This window comes from Tachysurus fulvidraco, chromosome 12 (assembly GCF_022655615.1).
Source record: "Tachysurus fulvidraco isolate hzauxx_2018 chromosome 12, HZAU_PFXX_2.0, whole genome shotgun sequence".
In the NCBI taxonomy this organism is placed as follows: Eukaryota; Metazoa; Chordata; class Actinopteri; order Siluriformes; family Bagridae; genus Tachysurus; species Tachysurus fulvidraco.
This window is the reverse complement of record NC_062529.1, coordinates 1,112,280-1,137,053: the sequence shown is the minus strand read 5'-3', so window position 1 is coordinate 1,137,053 and position 24,774 is coordinate 1,112,280. Positions and strand designations below refer to the sequence as shown.

The window sequence follows — 24,774 nt, the reverse complement described above, 5'->3', positions numbered from 1 at the left end:
AGTCGTAGAGGCAGAGCGGCACGTTTACAAGCCTGGCAGCTCTTCACACTTCTGTCTGAAAGTGTCTCGTTTTGGTTAAGGAAGGCTGTGAGGACTTGTGCTGAGGACATGTGTGTTATATAAAGCACTTCCAAAGTGACACTGACAGACAGGGCGTTGTTCCTGCCACTGCTTCTGTATCTGCTTCTGCTCTGCTTTTCCCACTCACGTACACACATTTCAGCCAAAAAAAAAACAAACAAACCCCACACAGTTCTTCCCACCTTGGATTATTCCCTGTCCAAATCAAATTCCCAGACATGACGGGTGAATACGCTTACGTCAGAGTACTGATCAGAGAGCAAGCCTCACAGAACGCACCAAAAACAAACATTCATTCGTTTCCTACCGCTTATCCGAACTTCTCGGGTCACGGGGAGCCTGTGCCTATCTCAGGCGTCATCGGGCATCAAGGCAGGATACACCCTGGACGGAGTGCCAACCCATCGCAGGGCACACACACACTCTCTCATTCACTCACACACACACACACTACAGACAATTTTCCAGAGATGCCAATCAACCTACCATGCATGTCTTTGGACGGGGGAGGAAACCGGAGTACCCGGAGGAAACCCCCGAGGCACGGGGAGAACATGCAAACTCCACACACACAAGGTGGAGTCGGGAATCGAACCCCGACCCTGTAGGTGTGAGGCAAACGTGCTAACAAAATAATATTCAGAACACGACGATATATATTTATGGTTTGGAAACATGACGTTAGCTAGAGGTTAAAATAACTTAATACTGTACTGACTAGCTACGGTTTAAATAACAGTGACTATTATTTCTATTTCTGTAAGAGAAGAGAAAGTAACGCTGTAAGAGTTTCAGTGACATAAAGCTACTTTGTTCGCTATTTGAAATGTAAATGTAAATTTGCATATTGCTCTTAACCTCTGGTCCTCGTTAGTCCTCCGTCAGTGTTGTGATGCCGTCACTTGCTATTTCACAACCCTCTGAAATCTATTGGCTACTTTTCATTGAAACTGAATGGTGAATTTCAAAATATTGAAATTCGCACCTGCATCTTTGTGTAATATGATTTTTACATTAGTTATATGAGCCCTACAGAGAGATACAGAACGATGTGATGTGTGTATACGTCACATATGCGGTACATACACATTTACACACAAAACAAACAAGAGCACATGTGCACACACACACACACACGCACACACACACAGGACCAGTGGATTTACTTAGCTCCTTTTGCTTAGTCTGGCTTGAAGCTGAAGATGGAACACATCCTGTATTATTTACTTCTCTCTTGCCCTGGAGAGAGTTTGCTCATCTTGTGGCTTTGGCCCGAGTAAACATCTTGATGTAGCACCAAGAGACGAATAATCATCGATAAGCAGAGGCTTACGAGGCTCACGGCTATCTGGAGACAGAGCGGTCTCCTACCTCGGGGATTTCTCTTTAAGACGTGCAGCGTAAACACACGTACATGTACACACACACACACACACATTTGAAATGGATTGTTGACAGCTCCACTGCATCTCTCTTGAAACTTTTAAGGTTACGAGACGAACCTGTGACCAGAGAGCATGAAAGGCGGGTTCAAGAGCCGACAAAAACACACGCAAACCAACAAACTCTAATGGAATAAAGACACATCTGTGTTCTGGTGGATGAAGAAAAGTCTCCAAATAACACACACATACTTGCTTGAAATGCCGTAACTATGGTACGTTGGTGGAGAGTGTGTGTGCATGTGTGTGTGTGTGTGTGCGTGTGTGTGTGTGTGTGTGTCACAGTCAGAATGGACAGCATGACAGAAATGTCAGGATACACAAAGACTAAATCTACTTTTGCATTAATAACCTAATATTCATTCATTCATTCATTCATTCATTTTCTACCGCTTATCCGAACTTCTCGGGTCTCGGGGAGCCTACTGACTGTCCTGAAATCTCACCTGTGGAGGCAGCTTAAGGCTCCACCTTGTAACAGTCAGTCAGTCATCTTCTACCACTTATCCGAGCTTCTCGGGTCACGGGGAGCCTGTGCCTATCTCAGGCGTCATCGGGCATCGAGGCAGGATACACCCTGGACGGAGTGCCAACCCATTACAGGGCACACACACTCTCATTCACTCACACACTCACACACTACGAACAATTTTCCAGAGATGCCAATCAACCTACCATGCATGTCTTTGGACCGGGGGAGGAAACCGGAGTACCCGGAGGAAACCCCAGAGGCACGGGGAGAACATGCAAACTCCACACATACAAGGTGAAGCCGGGAATGCGTGTGCCCCCCCCCAATAACCTAATATAAAAACATTAATTTGTATTGAAATTATTCACATATTTATTTACTCCTGTTTTTCCTCTTACTCTATTTTTTTATTCAGAATTATCCAGAACCTAACAATGTGGTCAACATAAAAAATAAATAAAAAGATTTAGTAGTAAAAAAATGAGTATAACGAAAGTGAAGGCGGTCTGAATTCGGTCTAGACGTGTTTACCATTAAAGATGTTTTTAAAGTGGCGCTAAATGATTTGTTCCCCCAAAATCAGCTGTACAGATAATCTCCTTTCTGATAAAAAGCATCTTGACGTGCGCGTGTTAATTCTGTACGCCGGGAGATCCCGATTCGTGCGGCACACAAGAAGCTTTATGATCTTCCTGTTAGAACGGAGCTGCGTGAAATCTGGTGTCTTGTGTGTGTATCCAAATCCCATCAGGTGGAAAACAAACGTACGGCAGGAGACGGAGAAATAAATACGGCAAATGGATAAAGGGCGCGGGAGCATCGTGCTCGTCAGGCAGACTAGATTTTACACTAACGCTTATTGTGTATGCTGATGTGCAGTTTCAGTATTCAGGAGTTTCCACAGTTTTAATAAAACCTACAGAAACGACTGATCTCTCGGTACAAATAATCGGTGGTGCTTCAGACGTATCTGTTGGTCTGTATTAGCCCAGCAGCCCACCGCTATCTCCCTCAGACAGCCACGCTCCCGCCTCTCCGTGGCCCTGTTTAAAAGACACTTATATTTTCGCTTCAAGTAACACGGTCTGCCTTTTACCACACGAGATCTCTGATAACCGCAAGCACCGGAAAAAAGGAACAGAATAAAAAGAAAGAAATAAATTAAAGAAAAAAAAGATTCATCGGAATTCCTGCATGCAGTAGGTGTCATGGCAACTACGCATGGTAGGATGCTCCTTACACCTCCACCATTTCCGCCATCATCCCCCATCCTCTCCACCATCATCTCTTCCGTCATTTATTCCACCGTCTCCTCGATCATCTCCTTCGATATCATCTCCTCCACCATTTCAGCCATCACCCCCCATCATCTTCACCATCATCTCCTCCATCATCTACTTCATCATCTCCTCCAATATCTCCTCCAATATCTCCTCCGTTATCTCCTCCGTTATCTCTTTCGTTATCTCCTCCGTCATCCATTCCGTCATTTATTCCACCGTCTCCTCGGACATCTCCTTCGATGTCTCCTCTTACACCGCCATCTCCTCCACCATTTCCACCATCATCTCCTCCACCATTTATTCTACCATCTCCTCCATCGTCCCCCCATCATCTCCTCCGTCATCTCCTCCATCATTTATTCCATCACCTCTGTCATACATTCCTTCATCTCCTCCATCATTTCCTTCACCATTTCCTCCACCACCCCATCATCTCGCTCACCATCTCCTCCACTGTCTCCTCCATCACAACCCCGATCACATTCGAGCTCGGATCGAGTAAAGATGTCAAATGCGAACACATACTAAATGCTTTAAGTGACTGAAATTCAAATATATTTAAACAAGAACGGTGACAACTATGATGTGTAGTATGTTGTGTCAGTGTGTGTGTGTGTGTGTGTGTGTGTGTGTGTGTGTGTGTGTGTGTGTGTGTGTGTGTGTGTGTGTGAGTGAGACAGCCAGGCTTTCTGGAGTGCAGCAGCTGGGGGAGTCGCCACAGGCAGAGGGCAGCACTCTGCTAACCCTCTCGCCCACTCCAGGGGGAACCAATGTGATTACTGCATTACCCTCTGCTAGCCCAGTCTGCCCTCGCCCAACTTTCTCCCTCTGAATCAAAAACAAGCCGGCGGAGGAGCGCAGAACCAGACGGCAAACTAACACACACACACACACAAAAATCTTGTTTGTGTAAAACGAAACAGCAAAGCCGACTCCTGAGAGCTGCAATCATTTCTAAAGAGTTTCCTTTACGACAGAAATCGGTGAAAGAACAAAAAAAAAGGAATGACTTTTTTTTCTTTTGCTCTCCGACCACAAAACTGAGACTCGAGGGTTCTAGGAAAGGTGAACGATACGGACAAAAGAATTACAAACCGCAAATACACTGCCGTATAAAAATATCTACTTTATACTTTTATTCCACGTGTCGGAAAAATCGATCGAAGATATACGGTACGTGTCGAAGCGGTCGGAAAACCGAACCCTGCGTCTGTACTGAGCGCCGACGCTGGAGACTCCTTACGTACGTGTTAAATATTTATTCAGTGTATACGTGTTCTTAGCGTAAGGGTGAACGTTAACATATAACACTAGTGCAGTTAAGTTGGGGGAAGTCGTGGCCTAATGGTTAGAGAGTCTGACTCCTAACCTTAAGGTTGTGGGTTCGAGTCTCAGGCTGGCAATACCACGACTGAGGTGCCCTTTAGCAAGGCACCGAACCCCTCAACTGATCCCCGGGCGCCACGGCATAAATAGCTGCCCATTGCTCCGGGTGTGTGTTCACGGTGTGTGTGTGTGTGTGTGTGTGTGTGTGTGTGTTCACTGCTGTGTGTGTGCACTTTAGATGGGTTAAATGCAGAGACCGAATTCTGAGTATACGTCACGTCACGTCACGTAAGAAAACTAAAGAAAGTTATTGAACTAATCTTCTGGCCAATCAGAAAAGCAGAGCTCAGGTGGGCGTGACTGCGCTCTGTCAACAGTGACACGGCTCCCAAACGCCACGTTCCCATTACTATTAGCTGTTTACTCTGCACTCAGACTGCCTCATTGTGCTTTTATTAAGCTCACTGTGTCAGCGGGAGGAGGGAGAGAAAGAGCTACTTTAAGGGATTTATGTACTCCCAGCTTCTTTGGGCAGGCAGTAAAACTGCAGGCCGGTGATGCCTCCTTTCACGGTGCTACAAAAAGAAATGTAATTACCTTGATATGGTGGCAAAAGAAAAGGGCAAACTCTCAATATGCAGTAAACGCACTCACGCTGGGAGCAAGCGAGGCTAATTATGCAGCTGATCTGTAGGAGTCTCTCTCCCGCTCGCTCTCCCATTAAAAAAAAAAGTGCTCGTGCTGGATCGCGACCCTACTCCAGGCCCGTGTGAGTGGACACTGCTGGAGAGACTCGGAACGGGTCGATTCCCAGAGAGAGCTGGTCTGAGACGTCCTGGAGCTTCACGTGTGCTCCGCGTCACATGGTGGAGGAACGTGACTACTTTGGAAGAATTATTTATTTATTTATTTATTTATTTATTTATTTTTAAATAAATAAATAAATAAAAAGCCACCAGTGGTTCATAGGAGAGCAACAGCTAGCGAAGTTTAATTTAAGATCGCTAATGAATCCTCATATTCATCAGGAATCCTTTCAGCTGATTAAAGAGACTCGGAAGGCAGAGGAAGCTGAAGTTTTAGATGAGTCTTTGGGTAAACTGACTAATCTTTTACACTCAAGTGCTGAAACATTCAGAGTTGTGTATAATTACTTCATTATTTCACTCTGATAAGAGCTTTCGGTTTACCGGAGTTCGGGTGACACGGGAAACATGAAAGGACGCGAATACTTTCGCTCAGGAACATTAAGGGAAAATTGATCTCGCGTGAAAATACCGTCTTGTTCGGTCGTCAAAGCTTCGGCTTCATTCCGTCGCTGTTCTGTTCAAATGAGTTCGATTAAATGAAGTAAAAAAAAAAAAAGAAAGAAAAATGTGTAAATGAACGCACAAAGCTTTTTTGTGTTTGTTTGTTTTTTGTTTTTTTTGTTTTTTTTAGATAAATACAGCAACACTTGACATCTATCTGCACGGTTTGATTACAGCTGTGAGCGTTCGGAGCAGACAATGCGAAAGCTGAGCTTGCCGTTCTCTCAAGAATGTGTGCAGCAAGTATTTATGGAAAGGAGATGACGGATAGTTGCTCTGGAAACACCGACAACAAAAGAGAAGAAAAGAGAAGACGCGGGGGAGAGGGGGGGAAGAAAAGGGAGAAGGAAGGGAAGGGAAGGGAAGGAAAGGGAAGGGAAGAAAAAAAAAAACAAAAAAAACAAAAAAACAACTGCAGGCACTGCTCAAGGTGCGTTGGGGCCCTGGCTCGGAGTACGCTGTCGCCATGGCAACAGGCGGGCGGCAGAGAAGCGATGACGGCGTTAACGTTCGTCAGGAGCGCCAGGCGCGCGCCCATAAATCTGCTGCGCATAAAGAGGCACCAGCCTCTCTGCTAATGGTGTGAAGCCTGCAGGGCGCTCCATTCTTCTGCTATAATTATGATAAAAAAGGACAGGACAAGGGTGTTGCTCTTTTCCTGCAGTCTGCAAATGTGTACGCTTAAAACCAAGGCTACACAGTGCACATGAACAAAACACACACACACACACACACACACACACACAGGTATGCGCACCCTCCAGAGGTGAGCTCTCTCATTTATCACTTTGCTGTGATAATCTGTCCTAAACACAGCCCTGGGCACGCAGATAAACTCTGAACACAACAGTCGATCCAGGCCTCATATCTCTCCCTTCTTTTCTTGTGCTTTTTTGCTTTATTTTTCTGTAGAATTTTATCTCTCCTTCTTGCCTGGCCACCGACCGGCATGCCAGGGTTTCAGGAGCGGTGATGGCGTGTAAGAGGAGGAGGGTGATGTGATGCAGGCGACAACACAAGATGGCACAGTGGCGTGAAGGTTATGACTTTGAGTGTACTTCTTTTGCTGCTGGCTGGGGACCCGCACACACACACACACACACACACACACACTCAGGGAACCGAAGAGGGTTTCTGATTACAGACTGAAGCTGTTAGGACTTACAGATGAGACTCCTTCAACTACCTGCTCACCAAACATCTGATACATGGAGGATAATTACTACAAGCACCTCATTAATAAATGCCTGATATATGTACGATATACATTATCAAGATATATTGTGGGGGCATGGGGGCTTAGTAGTTAGCACCTTCGCCTCACACCTCCAGGGTCGGGGGTTTGATTCCCGCCTCCACTTTGTGTGTATGGAGTTTGCATGTTCTCCCCGTGCTTCGGGGGTTTCCTCCGGGTACTCCGGTTTCCTCCCCCGGTCCAAAGACATGCATGGTAGGTTGATTGGCATCTGTGGAACAATTGTCTGTAGTGTGTGAGTGTGTGAGTGAATGAGAGTGTGTGTGTGTGCCCTGTGATGGGTTGGCACTCCGTCCAGGGTGTATCCTGCCTCGATGCCCGATGACGCCTGAGATAGGCACAGGCTCCCCGTGAGCCGAGAAGTTCGGATAAGCGGTAGAAAATGAATGAATGAAGATATATTGTACAAATATCAGGCAATGAGGTTGTTGTAGTAATTATCCTGAGTGACTGTTTACTTCGGTTAAAAGTCAAAAACAACTTGGCCTATTAATAATAATGTAAATTTAACAAAATAAAGTGATAAATCTAATATTTGAATGTGACAGTCGACAGAATCCACAGGTACAGACGACGATCCCTGGTCACATTAAAGGCAGCGCTAATTGAAAACCAGGCGTATGTGTGTAAGCGGAAGTCTGGACGCTGTTTTCTTTAACTTTGCAGATTGAAAGCGCTGAGGTTGAAAATGGGTTCTGACTTCCTGCTTCACAGGTAGTGTAGTGTAGTGCGAACGCTCGAGCGGGCAAAGCAGCAGACGGGACAAAAAGCGTATGTGATTTTGAATGTCGTGTAAACTGCAAAAAATATGAACATGAACCAGGATAATTAACGTTCTTAATAAGCTATCGTAAGGTCCGTATAAATCACTCTGAACCCTAAACCGGCTCTTCGTCTTCATTTTGTTCGTCGTGTGACCTCCGGTCGGTCTGTCTGACAGCATGCTAGCTGAACGTGATGCGAATTTATGGACGTATACTAACCACAGTGGTGTGATGGGTCACGGCTGGAACGGCTGTGACGGTGATGAGGGGCGATTTTGTCATAATGACCGCGTTAATTCTGTAGCTAATAACAAAAAAAAAAACAGGGCTGTGTCTTTAGCATGTATGTCTGAACTCCATAAATGCTGCCTGTGTGTGTGCGTGTGTGGGTGTGTGTGTGTGTGTGTGGGTGTGTGTGGGTGTGTGTGGCTCCTGTTAAACACTCACTGTTTTCAAGAAGAGAAAGACATTTGCTTAGTAACTGGGCTCTGAAGACAGCATGGTGCTCTCAGCAGCGACTGCACCACCGTATCCTAACTGCAGTGGATGAGTCACAGCCACCACAGCACTAAATCTGCTCACACACACACACACACACACACACACACACACTCCAACATACTCTGTCCCCTACCCACGTTACACCTGAGAGAATTTCCAGGGCTTCTCCTCACGCAGAGGGAAGAGACAGCATGGCCTCTCTGCGCTCCAGCCAGCACTCACGTTCTCTCTCCAGAACAGCGATGAGGTGGTAATAATGTGTGAGAAAAACTGCAGATACTTTGCAGTCAGCCCAAACCTCCTGACAGCACAAACCACCACTGAACACACACTGGGAGAAAACACTCAGAGACTCGTATTGGCTGGGATTTGGTAATGGATCTCGGCTTGGTGATAAATGTTGGGAATGGGCGTGAACACGCAGCGTGCGCGCAGGAGGAGGTTCCGCTAGAGGTGTGAACGTTCTGAGGTTCCGAGTGGTGCCCACGACCCAATATTTATGGTACGGCTGAACACACACACTGTGATTAGCAAAATAATAAAATTACTGCTATTACTTACATCAATAGATTTCTGGGTTTGTTTTTTTGGGGGTTTTTTTTACTGTTATCAAATAACATTCATGGCACTGTGTACCAGTGCAGGAGGCGTGGCCTCTGTGTCTGTCAGTATCGATGCAGGAGGCGTGGCCTCTGTGTCTAAAGGTTTCAGTGCAGGAGGCGTGGCCTCTGTGTCTGTCAGTCTCAGTGCAGGAGGCGTAGCCTCTGTGTCTGTCAGTCTCAATGCAGGAGGCGTGGTCTCGGTGTCTGTCATTCTCAGTGCAGGAGGTGTGGTTTCAGTGTCTGTCAGTCTCAGTACAGGAGGTGTGGCCTCTTTGTCTAAAGGTCTCAGTGCAGGAGGCATGTTCTCGGTGTCTGTCAGTCTCGGTGCAGGAGGTGTGGCCTCTGTGTCTGTCAGTCTGAGTACAGGAGGTGTGGCCTCTGTGTCTGAAGGTCTCAGTGCAGGAGGCGTGGCCTCTGTGTCTGTCAGTCTGAGTGCAGGAGGTGTGGCCTCTGTGCCTGTCAGGCTCAGTGTAGGGGGCGTGGCCTCCGTGTCTAAAGGTTTCAGTGCAGGAGGCGTGGCCTCTGTGTCTGTCAGTCTGAGTGCAGGAGGTGTGGCCTCTGTGCCTGTCAGGCTCAGTGTAGGGGGCGTGGCCTCTGTGTCTAAAGGTTTCAGTGCAGGAGGCGTGGCCGCTGTGTCTGTCAGTCTCAGTGCAGGAGGCATGGCCTCTGTGTCTGTCAGTCTCAGTGCAGGAGGTGTGGCTTCTGTGTCTGTCAGTTTCGGTGCAGGAGGCGTGGCCTGTGTCTATCAGTCTCAGTGCAGGAGTCTGTGCTTCTAAAGTAAATAAATCTTTATTTCAGCAGGCATGTCATGTTGTGTGTGTAAGTTTTGTTAAAAGAATCTCACCTCCACCTCATTGTGGTAGGTGTGTGAGTCAGTCTCAATTAAGCAGGTGCAACCTCTCTCAGATCCTGTGAAGGATGAGTGGTCTTCTACTCATCAAAGTCGTTTTCAAAACACATTGTATTAAAGAGAAACAGCTCTAGATCCTGTAATATCGATTTGCCGGCTGCTTTAAATGCCTCTCTCCTAAATGGTATTGTGATCACGTATCATCTCAGCAGGAGAGATCCACACCCCTAAGCTCCACGCTTTGGAAAGAGCAGCTCGGGTTATGAATACAGTGGAAAGAAATTGATGCAGAAACACTCACAGCAAGACAAGTTATTATCATATTCCCCTATAGACACAGTATATAGAAATCTATCTATCTATCAATTGTCGATGCATTCACTTTTAATGACAGCGAGCAGTGAGCATGTAAGACCAGGGACAGCGGAAGCATTGAAACAAACACATTACACACTGAATGAAGCTTTCCCAAAGGAACTGGGCATTTTCTTACCGAAAAGCCTCCAGCACGGTGCGCTCAGGCAGGCGAGGAGCCACACGTGCAAACACATTTCTGAAGTCCTCCAACTTCAGGAACCCACGGCCTGCAGGAAGAACCGAAACGAGACTAGTCAAAAAATCACGCCTTCCTGGGAAGGTTGTTAGTACAAACCCCGGGACAATCTTTACAGATAACAGTCATTATTAATTATAATATTTAGTGAACTTTGTGGTAACTTTATTAAAATATCTGAGTAGAGAAATTGATGATGTGGGCCACCAACATCCAACCAATCGGGACACGTTCCTTTAATCCCTTTAATCGCCTTATCTATACACTTGGACTGAATTCCGAATATGTATAAGATGCTTTAGGGGAAAAAAGAAGGAATAAACGTAGAAACGTATATATCGGATAAACAGCTGATTTCCAGAATAAATTTGTTTCCCCTTGTTCCTGCTCTCCTGCACTTTGTCTGAGAGAGATGTCGATGGAAAGAGACAGAACTCGGCTCGGGCCTGGAGTTTAGAGGAGCTGCTTCCTGAGAGCATTGAGGTTCTTGGTGTCTCCAAGCTTGTCATTCTGCCAACGTGAGCTTTGATTCACCGGAAATAGCTCCCCTGAGGAGATTTAGAGCGCTGTTGTCCAGAGTCAGAGCTGAAAGTGGGATATGTTTAGCATGTCTGCTGCACTGATGAGGAATCACGGTGCAGCTCTGAGCTGGGAATCGCAGGGACGAGAATGAACACGGCGGTGCACATCGATTCGCGGGACTGACCGACTGAGATCAGCAAAAATCACAAGTCACCTCGATTGAGTGGAGTGGAAAACACACACACGTCTTATCGTTCCTTCTATCTGTTTATTTGTGGACTTTTTTTGTGGGTGTCACTATAAGCTGCCTTAGGAACGAGCAGTCCAGCAAATCAGTACCTGGTGTGTGTTTTTTCAGGTAGGATAGAGACTTGAATGCAATAAGGTGTGTGTGGTCTGCTTTTGATGGAGAGGTGGGGCCTGCGTGAGAAAATGACAGGTTTTCTGACGGTGCCAAGCACACTCCATCACCGGGCACGCTGCCACGTCGGCTCAGGATAGAGGCGGCACACTTAAGCGTGCTTTTCCCCTCAATTTGTTCCCATTGAAGACAAGGACGAGGTGACAGAGCTGACGAAGCCTTCAAACACCTCATGCAGCTGCGGCAGGCGAGCTGGAGACAGCGGAGGGCTCGTCGGCCTTGGCGTGCTGTCAGATCCTTCACGCACGGAAAACCCAGACAGAGGTTTTAAGCTTAGTTGGCAGAGGAACAAAGGCAATCTATCCCGGAGCTGATGGAATTATTGAGACGCTTTGCAGTGATATAAACTTTAAACTAAACGGCTTTTCTGGCAGTTGTTGCTCTGATTCTAATCTCGATTCAATACTTTTTTGTTCTGATTAGACAGGAAATGATCACAAAAATTTAAGAAGAAGAAAACAATCTGGGTTTCTGTTACGACCCTGATGTCCAGAAATAGTCTATTCCTCTTATACCACAGCAGTTAATGTTACACTACATTTTTAGTTAAGTTCCTGTTTCTCACTTACATTGCAGTGTGAACAAACGTCCGTTTCCTCGACGTCTCACGTGTGACCAAGCAAGGTATTCATTCATTCATTCATTTTCTACCGCTTATCCGAACTTCTCGGGTCACGGGGAGCCTGTGCCTATCTCAGGCATCATCGGGCATCGAGGCAGGATACACCCTGGACGGAGTGCCGACCCATCACAGGGCACACACACTCTCATTCACTCACACACTATGGACAATTTTCCAGAGATGCCAATCAACCTACCATGTATGTCTTTGGACCGGGGGAGGAAACCGGAGTACCCGGAGGAAACCCCCGAGGCACGGGGAGAACATGCAAACTCCACACACACAAGGCGGAGGCGGGAATCGAACCCCCAACCCTGGAGGTGTGAGGCGAACGTACTAACCACTAAGCCACCGTGCCCCCCCCTCCAAGCAATGTATAAAATATAAAAATATATCCATCATCCTATAATAGTGGGTTCACTGTTGTTGTTGTTGTTGTTCTTTCTTTTTTGCAGAGCTAAATTTAGTTGCTGACAAAAAGTTTTAAAAAAAAGTCTAATTTCCAAAAGTTCAACGCAGACTCTTAATCTCTGTTCTTAAATGAGCTCAATTTCAGTTCGCTAATAATTCAAAGAAAGGATGAATGAACTCCTGCGAAGTAATTTGGCCCCTCAGATGAATTTGATGGTTCACTAGCGATCTCATTTCAAATCAACACCTCAAACCAGCTTCGGTTCTTGTTGATAGTCAGTTTTCTTTCTATAGATTTAAAGGTACAGTCAGTCGCTTTGGTTGAAGTCACTGTTCTGATGCTTGGATGGTTCTCTGAAGGTTCCGAAATGAGCACGTGTTTCATTGCTGGAATTTGTGAAGGATGTCGTCGGGTTTAAGAGAAACGTCCGGACCGATCCGGCCTTTAACGTGTCGTACGAATGGACAAGCTATAACGAGTGCAGGAATGTTCAAAGTTAGTCTAAAGACAGCGAGAAGGGAGATGTTCCAGAGAGGATGGAGCAAAAACAATGTGATGCTCCTTAACGATGGTCAGCCAGGTTCATGCGAAACATCCGCAGACCATCCAGATTCGATCACTCTCACTTTCCTCTCTCCATCCTACTCGCTGGGATAAATTCAGAAACACAATTTAATTAGTTATTTATATGTTTTTATGCTGCGTTTTGGAAAACCCAACAAAGGCTTCTACGGAGGTGGAGACGATCCAGTGAGACTGCACGAGCTATTTCACCCTCCTGTCCTCCACAACTCCTTCATTCCAAAGGCTATTAATTTCAGATAATGACTTCATTTAGAGAGCAAAAAAAACTTTGAGAACGCTGATAAAATAAACAAAGAAATGCGGTGTTTTAAAAAAAGGGCCTGAGTAGAAAAAGAGGAGCTATTTAAAGACGTTAAAGAGGCTAGCTAATGCAAGAGCTAACTGCGCTCGAAGGGGATGCACTTATTATTTCCAGGGATTTCAGAACAGTGTAACAGATATTGCATCATCGGGTAGGCGTGGCCTATTTGATCATCTAACCCTAACTCTAACCCTAACCGTAGTTTTTGGTTGTTTATTTGTTTTCTAAAATAAATCTAACTGTATGTATGACTGTTTTGTCCTTTGTAGTATTCTGTTTTTTTCCGAAAGAGGGCGTTTTTCCTAGACCTCCGGAAACACGCCCACTTTACGTCGTGATAACGAAACCCCTGGAATTTAGTGAATGCCCCGCTTGAGGACCCGTACGAGACTGACGAACGAAGCAAAAAAAAAAGTTCACTTTTGTAACACGTAAAATACGTTCGGTGTGCTGTAATTAAACCGCGAGGAGAAGATCGACAGACGGTTCGAGGAAGCGAGAGCCATAGAAACACAGACTGTGTAGGGGAAAAAATACACACATATATATTTATATATATACATATATTTTAAAGTCCACCCATTAAATAAACTGTCGCAATTTGTTCTTGCTCATACAAGCAAAAAAACTGTAGCTACGTTATTTTTTGCCTGCAAAACAATCCAGAAATCTGCAAGTAGTGTTAGCTTGTTAGCTTGCTAGCCTGTTAGTTTGCTAACACAGACTGAACCACGGACTGCGTAGACTGGTGAACGTTCCACATCGTTAAACTATAAAGGCGTCGTCATGACATCACGCTACGGACAGAAAACGAAATCGTTGGCAAACTGCTGCGGTATAAGAGGAATAAAGAAACACTTCAGAAACGAATGTCTTCTGACAGCGAACCCTTCGCTTAGACTTTCGTTAAAACGTTTTTTTTAATGTCTTAAAGCGGCCAGACGTTCACGCCGTTTCCGGCTGCGCTACTGGTGCGGTTGAAAAATGGATAATTTCTTTAACCAACACGGAGGACGGAGCGAGAGGTTCTGAGAGACGTGGAGCAGGAACATACAGTGTAGATCAAATGCGCTGAAGAGCTGTCTCGTCTTCTCGTATGGATCCCCTGCTGGTAACTTCCTCCTCATGAGAGACACAAAGTGCTCCAAAGGGACCCCTTTGAGAAAGAGAGGGAGAGAGAGAGACAGAGAGAGAGAGAGAGAGAGAGAGAGAGAGAGAGAGAGAGAGAGAGAGAGAGAGAGAGAGAGAGAAGCCAGGTTTATTACAGAGCTCTCCTCAAAAGTGCCTGTACTTCCTTTACATGGCAGTCATCTGAAGGCACTGTGTTTAAAGGAGTAATACGTCTCCTTCTTGCCTGCAGGGTAGTCATTTTTCTCTGAGTGCTGTTATTGAGATGAAAAAGCCTGACTGCGAGGCTCTAGACAGCGTTTTTCGGGAAACACCGAGTGTACGCTGGGTTTCGCTGAGCTCTTCGGGGTGGGCTGCATCGACAGCGGTACAGTACGGTTTGGGACGAGGAGCGATTAATTAACAGATACGAGTCTAGGCGTATCATGATACTTAAAAAAAAAAGAAAAGAATAATAATAATAATATCAAAATATAATGACATTAATTAACATGACAAAAAAAAAAACACTTTCTACCTGGAAGCTGAACGATAAAAGCGAATATTCGGCAGAAACAAAAGTAAGCATCTGTGAGAGATGTGTAAGGATTATTCTAATGACTGATAAAAAGCCCATCCTCTCCTGGCCTGTGCTGCTTCTGACGCTGAGAGAATTAGGGCAGCGGTAGCCTCGGGAGGTTTGAAGGACATCGCAGAGGGAGGTGGTGGATATCGCTCCTCTAATCATGTAGATTTCTAATGCAGGAATATTTCAGGAAGTAACGAGCTGTTTTAGTTAAACGGCAGTGTGTCTGTTCGACACGAGCTCTTGGTCTATGTTTTTTTGTTGTTGTTTTTTTTTACTAGTGTTTTCCACAAAACAGGAATGGAAAGTGAAAGAGAGAAATCTGTGGGGGCTTCTTTAAACATCCGTCTCACCCTTTCATACGGTGCTGTTGAGGAGAAAGCCGACGGAGCTGCAGCTGACTGCCATTCCCTCAGATACAGGGCTCATCCGTCACAGGGAGGTGTCGGCTGGGTGGTCTGGGCTCCTCTCTGAACTCCTCTCCTCCCCCCCCCCCCCTTCTACCCTCCCCAGCGCAATCCTTCTATTCTCCTCTGCAGCGTGACTCAACACACTCAGCCTGTCACTTCACATACATATGAGACATGATAGATGACGTACGATGTGGTCTGTAAGATTGGACGCTGACGTGATTGCGGTTTCGTTCTCTCTGTAGTCCGGCGTGTTGGATTCGAAATGAAACCGTGGCTGTGAGGTTAAAGTGCAGGGTGTCAGCTTTCCTTTAATGGTGCATATGACTGCACTGGGCAAACCTCACTCTGACCTTTTGTTAAAGGAACAGTTATTAAATAAATAAATAAATAAATAAATAAATAAATAAAATCAAAAAGAAAACATCAAACCTACACAAAGCGAGTGTACGGTTTCTTCAGGCTGACACACACAAAGCTTTTTCTATAAATCTCTGCCTCAAACCACGCCCACTTTTTGTCACTGATGTCACACTTATAAGACATTTTAGGACGTTCGGGACTTGTCGTTTGTAAACAAGAGCTAAACCTGAGCACGTGGCTCAACGTTGAGAATCGAACCTCCAGGGTCGGGGGTTCGATTCCCACCTCCACCTTGTGTGTGTGGAGTTTGCATGTTCTCCCCGTGCCTCGGGGGTTTCCTCCGGGTACTCCGGTTTCCTCCCCCGGTCCAAAGACATGCATGGTAGGTTGATTGGCATCTCTGGAAAATTGTCCGTAGTGTGTGAGTGTGTGAGTGTGTGAGTGAATGAGAGTGTGTGTGTCCTGTGATGGGTTGGTACTCCGTCCAGGGTGTATCCTGCCTCGATGCCCGATGACGCCTGAGATAGGCACAGGCTCCCCGTGACCCGAGTAGTTCGGATAAGCGGTAGAAAATGAATGAATGAATGAATGAATGAATGAATGAATGAATGAATGAATGAATGGATATGACAACATGATATTGTGCATCCTTCCATGTTTAAAGCACAATTTCACACTTAATCGCGGGTTTACGTTTATGATGTCCATGCTCTAAAACCTTCTCGTTTCTATAGCACACCCTGACGTGGGGACGTGTTCAGTAACGTCTTCGGTAAACCGCTACATCCTTCTAACCAATCAGATATGAGAATTCAGTGGCACTGAGTTTTCCTTCATAAGTAGCCACTTATCTCTGTTAGACCCTGTGTGACACAGACCTCCGTTCCACGTTAACATCATCATCTGATCCACTGCATCCACAGTATAAACACACAAACACGCATACGGTGCAGTGCCACGGACGTCTCTGCTCGTTCTTATTCGGCGTCCGTCCTCGTCTCCGCGCTTCAGCCGTGCAGGTTAGCTGCTAGAGCGTAAACATTATTTTATGGATGTCGCTGATGCTGTTGATGAGTCTGGAATATAAATGAGATGAGTGTTGTTTTTTCTTCTTACAGATCTTTCAGAGCTACATATGTAGAGCTTTTGATCTAATCAGCTGCGGTGTTCCGGTAAAGCCGTGCGGTTGTCGAGTCTGCGCCGTCCCTTGGCGGGTGGGCGGGCGGCTGTTTAAACAAAAGCCGCGCTAAATAACTCCATCTGCAAAATAAAGCCGATGTTTGCAGGAGTGGATTTCCGGCAGGAATTTATATGCAAAATATCGTGAGCGGGATTTGGAAGCTAAGTGTCTTAAAGTGTCGTGAAAGTTTTGGTATTATGACATTCAATAGGAAAAGAAACCACTGAGAAGATATTGTTCATTCCTTCATTTTCTACCGCTTTTCCGAACTTGTGCCTCATCGGGCATCGAGGCAGGATACACCCTGGACGGAGTGCCAACCCATCACAGGGCACACACACACTCACACACTACGGACAATTTTCCAGAGATGCCAATCAACCTACCATGCATGTCTTTGGACCGGGGGAGGAAACCGGAGTACCCGGAGGAAACCCCCGAGGCACGGGGAGAACATGCAAACTCCACACACACAAGGTGGAGGTGGGAATCGAACCCCCAACGCTGGAGGTGTGAGGAGAACGTGCTAACCGCTAAGCCACCGTGACCCCAGATATTGTTTAGTTACTGGTTAAAATCTTGCCGGTGTTTGTTCTTGTAAACACGACGTTAATCGCTTACTACACTTTATAAAACAGAGACTTTCGTTTCTAAAGTCTGATTAGCTCAGCAGCCAGGGTTCATTGTGCCAGGGTTTAAGGCAATGAATCTTTTACGCTTGTGCCTAGTGGACACTACATAACGTTCCTCGAACCCCAGGTCCATATGAGAGCTTTCTATCCTGTCTTTATACAAGAGGAAACACGGAGAAAGGATCGGACGGGGCGGATAATCTCGTCCAAAAGTCACCGAGGTGTTTGCGCTACAAAATTCAGCACAGAGAAGATCAAAAATTCTGGAAAACATTGAGGCATAAAAGATCTGTCCATGAAATGCCTTCAGATTTTCCTGCTATGTTGCCTAGCAACCAAAGCTTACTGTTAAGAGACTGTGTGCCGGAAGAACGGCGTTTGTTGTTTTTTTTTGGTTTTTTTTGCTAATATAACTGATAATACATTCGACTCCGTAACAAGCTCTAGATTTATTGGCGAGAACGAGAAGAGCGATGGAGAGATCGTTGATATCTGCTGTAACGTAAGCGATAAAGGAAATAAAGGAGTTTTTTTAGATGTTTGATGGTAAGTAAATTAAAAACTGCTGCATGTTGACAAAGTGTCGTGGCGAAAGAGAACGGAGAGACTTTGTTCGTCACCGCTTTATGGTTATGACTCTGCTCTTTGTGCTCGACTCCATCACACCACCGCGGCACTCGGTCCTTTCCTGCTTCATCTCCTTATTATCCAGCTTGTGGTGTAAAGTGGACTGTTTCTCAAACCGGCACTGACACTGAGGTGTTTAAACTCCCGACGACGACCAGACAGCTTTATTAAAAAAAAAAAAAAAAAAAAACTTCAGTGCCTCTCGCACGCCATTGTCTACTCGATCTAGAGAAAGGGAAAGTGAGATAAAGGAACGGAGTGAGTGGGCTAGTCGGAGACGGCGTTGTAGCACGGCTCGGGCGCCTCTATTCAAGCGGCCTCTATTCTCTCAGAAAGTCTGCCGGAGGGAACCTGCTGCTCGGTCTCGCCAATCCTTCCCCGTTACGACCAGAAACCCACTCCTTCCTGCCTTCCTGCCATCACTAATTTAGTAATCACATGAAATTCAGAAGAGGGGCAATTTAATACGCTGCTTGCTCTGAGCAAGATTTAACGCTGGAGTATTTCATCACTGCGAGCAAGCCACTTTAACTAATTTATCTCGTGCTTTCCTGTGGGGCAGTATACAAAAGCAATTTGCTCGTGGCGTAAAACAAGAGACAAATTGCTTACTAATCTAGGTCTTCAACCGTTTAATGTCTCGCCTTAAAAACCGGCTTGCCAACCCTCTTTTCTTCGGCGTTGCTGTCTGTCAAATGGCATGTTTCACGCCAAAACTATTTCCTGCCTTTTTTTTTTTTTGTGAGGGGTCCTTTCATTCGTGGCAACGTGTAAAAAAGGATTACACGAAATCAAATCAAGCTTTCATTTCCCTTAAGTGGTATGCATAAAGCGTGGTTTCCTCTGTCAAAATCAGGAGAAAATTTCACGTATCATGCCCAGGGCTTGGCTGGAGATGAGTCACCTTAGTGAGTCGAGACGTTATGATGAAAACGGTAATGGACGTGGTCTTCGGGAGACGCCTGAGCCACTGACACACACTGCACATCTATGTCAAGACCGGCATAACAAATAAGGAGTCGAAATATTCACACTTTTACTTTTTTTTTTTTTTGATCGAACCCCTGTAGAGGTCTGAAACGCACTCACACTTCACCTGTAATCAGACATGACCTGCTCATCATCATACCTGGGCAGTTTGGCTCCACACCAGCCTCCATCATCATACTGGTTTCTGACTAATTAAGAGAGAGAGAGAGAGAGAGAGAGAGAGAGAGAGAGAGAGAGAGAGAGAGAGAGAGAGAGAGAGAGAGACTTGAAAAAGAATATCTAGTTTGTGGCAGTGATTTACATGTAAGATTCCATGCAAATCCATGTAAGTAAGATTAACACAATGGTTTGATCATTTAAAAAAAAGCGCTGTGTCAAATTGTTAACTAGCGCAATGTCTCCATCTAGCGGCTGCACTAGGAATTACCTTTGAAGGTTTATATCCGAAAAGCATAACAACTGCCACCTTAAGATCTTCTCTGGACAAGTAGCCCTTCTTTTCCACATCACACTGTTTAAAAACCTAAACACAGAGGCAAAAAAACATTTAAAAGTATTAAACCTGCCCCCAAATAAAAGCACAACAGAAAAATAAACTTTCTAGGTCGTATTCTGATATAATGAAGGGACACGAATGAATAAAACCCATCTAAAATTAAACGTGTTTTCAGTATTCATAATCTCACGATACATTTTTATATGAAACGTGTCACTAATAATATGTGTAAATAATTTCCAGGCCCTGTGGTGGACACACACCCGTGAGCCCGGATAGCTCAGTCGGTAGAGCATCAGACTTTTAATCTGAGGGTCCAGGGTTCAAGTCCCTGTTCGGGCGGAAACACACTTTTTATTTGTATTTTTAAACTGACATCAAAACGTCGGAAATATAAGACATTGCACTACAGATAAACCCAGATGTGACAGATGTGTCAGTTTATAACATATACTTCATGGACTTTATGCATGTTGATAATTCAATACGTATTAAAACAGAGATGCTTGAAAACAGAATTGTGTACAATGTCTAGGTTAACACAGTTAGTTATCTAGGTTATCTAGTTAACACAATTAGTTATGTAGGTTAACACAGTAGGTTATCTAGTTAACACATTTAGTTATCGGGGTTAACACAGTTAGTTATATGGGTTATCTAGTTAACACAGTAAGTTATCTAGGTTATCTAGTTAACACAGTTAGTTATCTAGTTAACACAGTTAGTTATCTGGGTTATCTAGTTAGCACAGTTAGTTAACACAGTAAGCTATCTAGTTAACACAGTTAGTTATCTAGTTAACACAGTTAGTTATCTGGGTTATCTAGTTAGCACAGTTAGTTAACACAGTAAGTTATCTAGTTAACACAGTAAGCTATCTAGTTAACACAGTTAGTTATCTGTGTACCTTACTTATATTTCAGAAGCTAATACACTTAGCAGCATTTTATCTGAGCTGTAGACAATCTTACCGAAACAAACCTCTTCCTGTCACCTGCTGTCACTTTTCTATCCTCATTCCTACTAAACGCAGCGCCGCTACAAACAGACATTACTTCCTACGCTATAAGCTACATGCTACATGCTAGCTGTCTGTTTATACGCTAGGCTTTAAAGGTTTCCATGGTAATGCGTAGGTGCGCACGAGCGCCTCCAACTGGCACGGCTCGCGTCTAAATGTAGTATATTACTCTGGTCACTACAGTGGTGCACTATGTAGGGTGTAAACACTTTACAGCCAATCAAACGGCGGGTGACGTTTATCCAGATTCAGCGTCTCAACAAAAAAAAGACAAACAATGTAGTTCTGTGAGACCATTTTATAAAATCCGTCAAACATCGTTTAATTATCTTGATTTATATTAAAGCTGCTAACGAGACACTCCAAATGACACCGAATCCAAAATGGCGTCTGCTCACTGCATTAGTGCACTACATGTCGTGTAAAACCACACACTCACTAGACCCCTACGTAGGGCACCTGGTTTATAACCAGGAGCCGATTGGGATCGAGCCTGTATAGAGAAGTAGCAGCGAAGAGAATGAAGTGAAGTTTGCTACAAAGGCGTTAAGTCACACACAAGATAATAAAAGTCCGATTACAACCTGGTTTAAATAAATCATTTGTTTTATTTACAAATATCAGATTTTCGTCCAGGGGAGTTCATTCATCACGCTTTATCTATTACAGATTTTTTAACATTCATTTTTCATTTCTTGTTTTTATTTATTACTTTATTTACATGAGACGATTTTTATTATTTAAAAATATATTTTTTATTTTGATGGGGGTTATTTCGCGGTATTCACAGTGCATTCATTGATGTTTTCTACAACGTGCACTGGACATTAAATGTGAAGAAAATGATGCAAAATGATTAATTTCAGATTTTTACTCCATGGACTATCAGACATGTGCATTATTATCTGTTCTTTTTTCACTCTGATCTTGTTCTAACAGTTAATCTGCACATTCCCACCAGAGTAAGTGACTGTTGTTGATGAACTAAGTTACAAAAACAATGTTGTTTATTTTAGCGTTAAAGTTTAGAAAACTCTTTAAGTACAGAACTGATGCTGTGGAACTAAAAGGCTTTTTGTGTCACAGACAGATAACGAGTCGTTCTCCAATGAGTCGACTCTTCTATTTGGTTCTTTTAGGTAATTGACCGGGAATCGATTCGAAGGATTTTTTTTGTTATTTTATGGAAATTAAGACAAAAAGTCTTTTTGGTCGGTCTCTCTCTCTCTCTCTCTCTCTCTCACTCACACACAAACGTAAGAAAGAAGAAACCAGTAGAACGTCTGTATCAACATAGAGTCGGTTCAGGTTTAAATGCTTGACTCTCTTGTGTGTGACTGAATCAACATAATTTTACGCAGTCAGTACATTCTATTTTAATGAAAGTGTATGAATAGATGAATGGATATTTTTACTGCCAAACCATTTAAACCTTCATCTATCTAAGGGATCTGCTCCTGTAAGTGTGTTATTAACATCTCTGTAGTGTAATAACCTCTAAATAATCAGACCATCTATTAAAGGTTAGAGCACTTTGTTAGTCAAAATGTATTAAATGACTTCTTGCTTCCGCTGTGGAACAGAATGGAGAGCCAACACGGCAAGTGGACGCTGTCTGACAGTGAAGATGATGACGATAATGTCATACCACCAACACCACCGAAAAACATACAGGAACACTTAAAGAACATTAAGCCTGATCCAGAGCCCAAAGCCAGCCCAGTTAGTACAGTGTTAAAGCCTAAATCTGAGCCAAGGAAAAAAAACAACGTGAAGCTCGAGACTGAAAAAACGTCTGTCCCTGCCATGGGCTCTGAGGCTCGACAAGCCTCACGCCTCCATCAGAGTAATCCGGTTAAATACGACAGCAGTCCTTCTGCAGCACTGAAGCGAAAGAGAGAGACAGATGAGGGAGGTTGGAACCTCTCCAGCAGTGATGATGATGACAACAGAGCCTCCTCATCAGCCCCTAAAAACAAACCCCAACCCAAACCACCAGGCTCAAGTCCTCCGAAGAAGAAGCCCGAGAGGAATCGGCCCCCGAGTCCACATGGTGAAAATTATTACAAAGACGAACCCAGCGATTTCTTTGAGGCAAACTTAAACACCACGAACGATACGTACCGTTTTTATTTAAACAAAGTCACAGGGATAGAAAAGAAGTACAACACCGGAGCCTTGCACATTAAAGGTGAATCATAAATACTACACATCACTTTCGGGTTATGTGTATTTAAGCCGTGCTTGGTTACATTTATTGATTTACTGATTTTTTTTCCTCCTTCCTTCAACAGAAATACTTTCCCCCATGTTTGGCACGCTAAAGGAATCCGTCCAGGTACGTTTCTGTTTTTACGTCGCTCGCACTGCGGTGTGTTAATGACTGGAGATGAAATGCACATCACTTTAACTTCTGGTATTTTACCAAACTATAAAAATACAGAAATGCTTTTCTGCCTGGGTGAATAACTTCACATCAACAACTAGATTTTTAAAGTTTGTCGTGACAAACTTTGATGTTGGCTTTGACGATGCAAGTATTCGCAAAGGCCTGTGCTTTTTGGAGGTGAGTGGACAAAAGGGTCAGTGATACTTTTGGAAGCAAGTAGACAGAAAGCTAGGGTGCCAAAACATTTGGAGGTAAGTGGAGACGAGCATGTGACGTCATCCGAATACTCTCTAGGAAGTTGAGTGTTTTGATATGTCACATGTCCATGTTGGGCAAATTTTTTATCATCACGTGACATCATCAGAATACCCGTGAGGAAGTTCCCCTCATTGTTCTGTCACGTGTCCATGTTGTAAAAGGTTTTTTGATTTTGTATATTTTGGGGGCGGGGCTGCGGGACAACCCGTAAGGCCAGTCGGTACACCGATTTAAACCTTTCTTCAGAGTAAATTTTTGTCTAAGCTTAAATAGGAAAACAGAATGTTCTACAAAGCGACATAATAACGTACGTTACACACATATAGTTCCTATAATATCATTCACACCCTCATGAGTGAAAAGAAGACTCAGCAATGATCGCTTTACACACACACACACACACACACACACACACACACACACTGTCACAGCCCCATCTGAAACTTTTATAGATTTTTTTTTCTGTCCTTTCAGTTTAACTACTGCTTTGATATTCCATGGATGGTGCAACAATATCCTCCTGAGTTCAGGTAAGTGTGAACGTTACACACTGTTCACCAGGGAGGATTTAAAAACAGATTAAAGCCATTTATTATTTGACTTAATGATGGATTCTGTATCGATTCAGTTATCTTATTTCTATTAAAAAGAAACCTGCTCTGTTTTCTGCCCCACTTTTAACTCACATAGATAAATACTAAAGTCACCCGAGCGTCCTTTATTAACGCTCATCCTGACGGCTAAGTCGTGTCTGGGATTTAGACAGAATCCTAAGAGCTTTTTTGACCATTTTTGGCTCATTAATTACCAAAATGAATACGGCTCACATTTGAATTTGTGGTTTGAGGCACTAAAGTCTTTTATTTAAGGTCAATTTTGGTATCTCAGATATATTTGCTCTGTTTTAGGAACAATCCCGTAACGATCGTGCACGGAGAGAAGCGGGAGTCGAAGGCTCGCCTCATGCAGCAGGCTCAGCCCTACACCCACATCCGATTCTGTCAGGTAAACTCTTTAACACAGACGCTGTTTATACTTTTCTCTTCACTCGTTATAGGTGTAGTTTAAAATGGTTTAGAAAAGTCCACTCCCTGGGTTTAATTGTATTCTAATAAATCTTTGTCCAGTTTAATGGGTATGAATAATAATAACAACTAGAATGTACATTTCCTGAAGAAAATGTGAATGGTGCTTGCACGTGGCAAATCTCGGCACTCGGTTGCTAGGGTGTTTAGGGTGTTACTTTTGGAGCCAAGTGGACAGAAAGCTAGGGTGCCAAAACATTTGGAGGCTAGTGGAGACATCAGAATACACATGAGACATGAGTTCCACTCATTGTGCTGAGTGTTTTGATATGTCACATGTCCATGTTGTGCTAATTTTTGATTTTCACGTGACGTCACGTGACGTGAC

At 44.2% G+C, this 24,774-nt stretch overlaps 2 protein-coding genes and 1 non-coding gene across 21 annotated transcripts in view; 2 read left to right on the top strand and 1 right to left on the bottom strand.

Moving 5' to 3' along the window:
* efcab11 (EF-hand calcium binding domain 11) overlaps positions 1–21,179 on the bottom strand; it is a 55,402-nt gene extending 34,223 nt beyond the window's left edge. The window contains exons 1-6 of one of the 18 annotated variants that reach the window (XM_047821459.1): positions 19,957–20,004; positions 19,625–19,720; positions 19,304–19,385; positions 14,357–14,458; positions 10,380–10,470; positions 3,803–6,526 (exon numbers count right to left, since the gene is read on the bottom strand). In XM_047821459.1, the coding sequence (XP_047677415.1) occupies positions 6,418–6,526; positions 10,380–10,470; positions 14,357–14,458; positions 19,304–19,385; positions 19,625–19,720; positions 19,957–19,989 (513 nt within the window). In that variant the 5' untranslated portion in view covers positions 19,990–20,004 and the 3' untranslated portion in view covers positions 3,803–6,417. Of the gene's footprint in view, positions 1–3,802; positions 6,527–7,541; positions 9,809–9,829; positions 10,126–10,379; positions 10,471–14,356; positions 14,459–19,303; positions 19,386–19,624; positions 19,721–19,956; positions 20,005–20,664 lie in introns of those variants that run through there. The other 17 variants (XM_047821455.1, XM_027157055.2, XM_047821458.1 and 14 more) reach the window with 17 other exon arrangements.
* trnak-uuu lies at positions 19,963–20,035 on the top strand. The gene has a single exon. It is a non-coding gene; the product is annotated as a tRNA-Lys (tRNA).
* Positions 21,180–21,481: 302 nt separating the features above from the next.
* tdp1 (tyrosyl-DNA phosphodiesterase 1) overlaps positions 21,482–24,774 on the top strand; it is a 24,655-nt gene continuing 21,362 nt past the window's right edge. The window contains exons 1-5 of one of the 2 annotated variants that reach the window (XM_027157109.2): positions 21,482–21,676; positions 22,298–22,905; positions 23,009–23,052; positions 23,836–23,891; positions 24,270–24,366. In XM_027157109.2, the coding sequence (XP_027012910.2) occupies positions 22,299–22,905; positions 23,009–23,052; positions 23,836–23,891; positions 24,270–24,366 (804 nt within the window). In that variant the 5' untranslated portion in view covers positions 21,482–21,676; position 22,298. Of the gene's footprint in view, positions 21,677–21,926; positions 22,174–22,297; positions 22,906–23,008; positions 23,053–23,835; positions 23,892–24,269; positions 24,367–24,774 lie in introns of those variants that run through there. The other variant, XM_027157110.2, reaches the window with a different exon arrangement.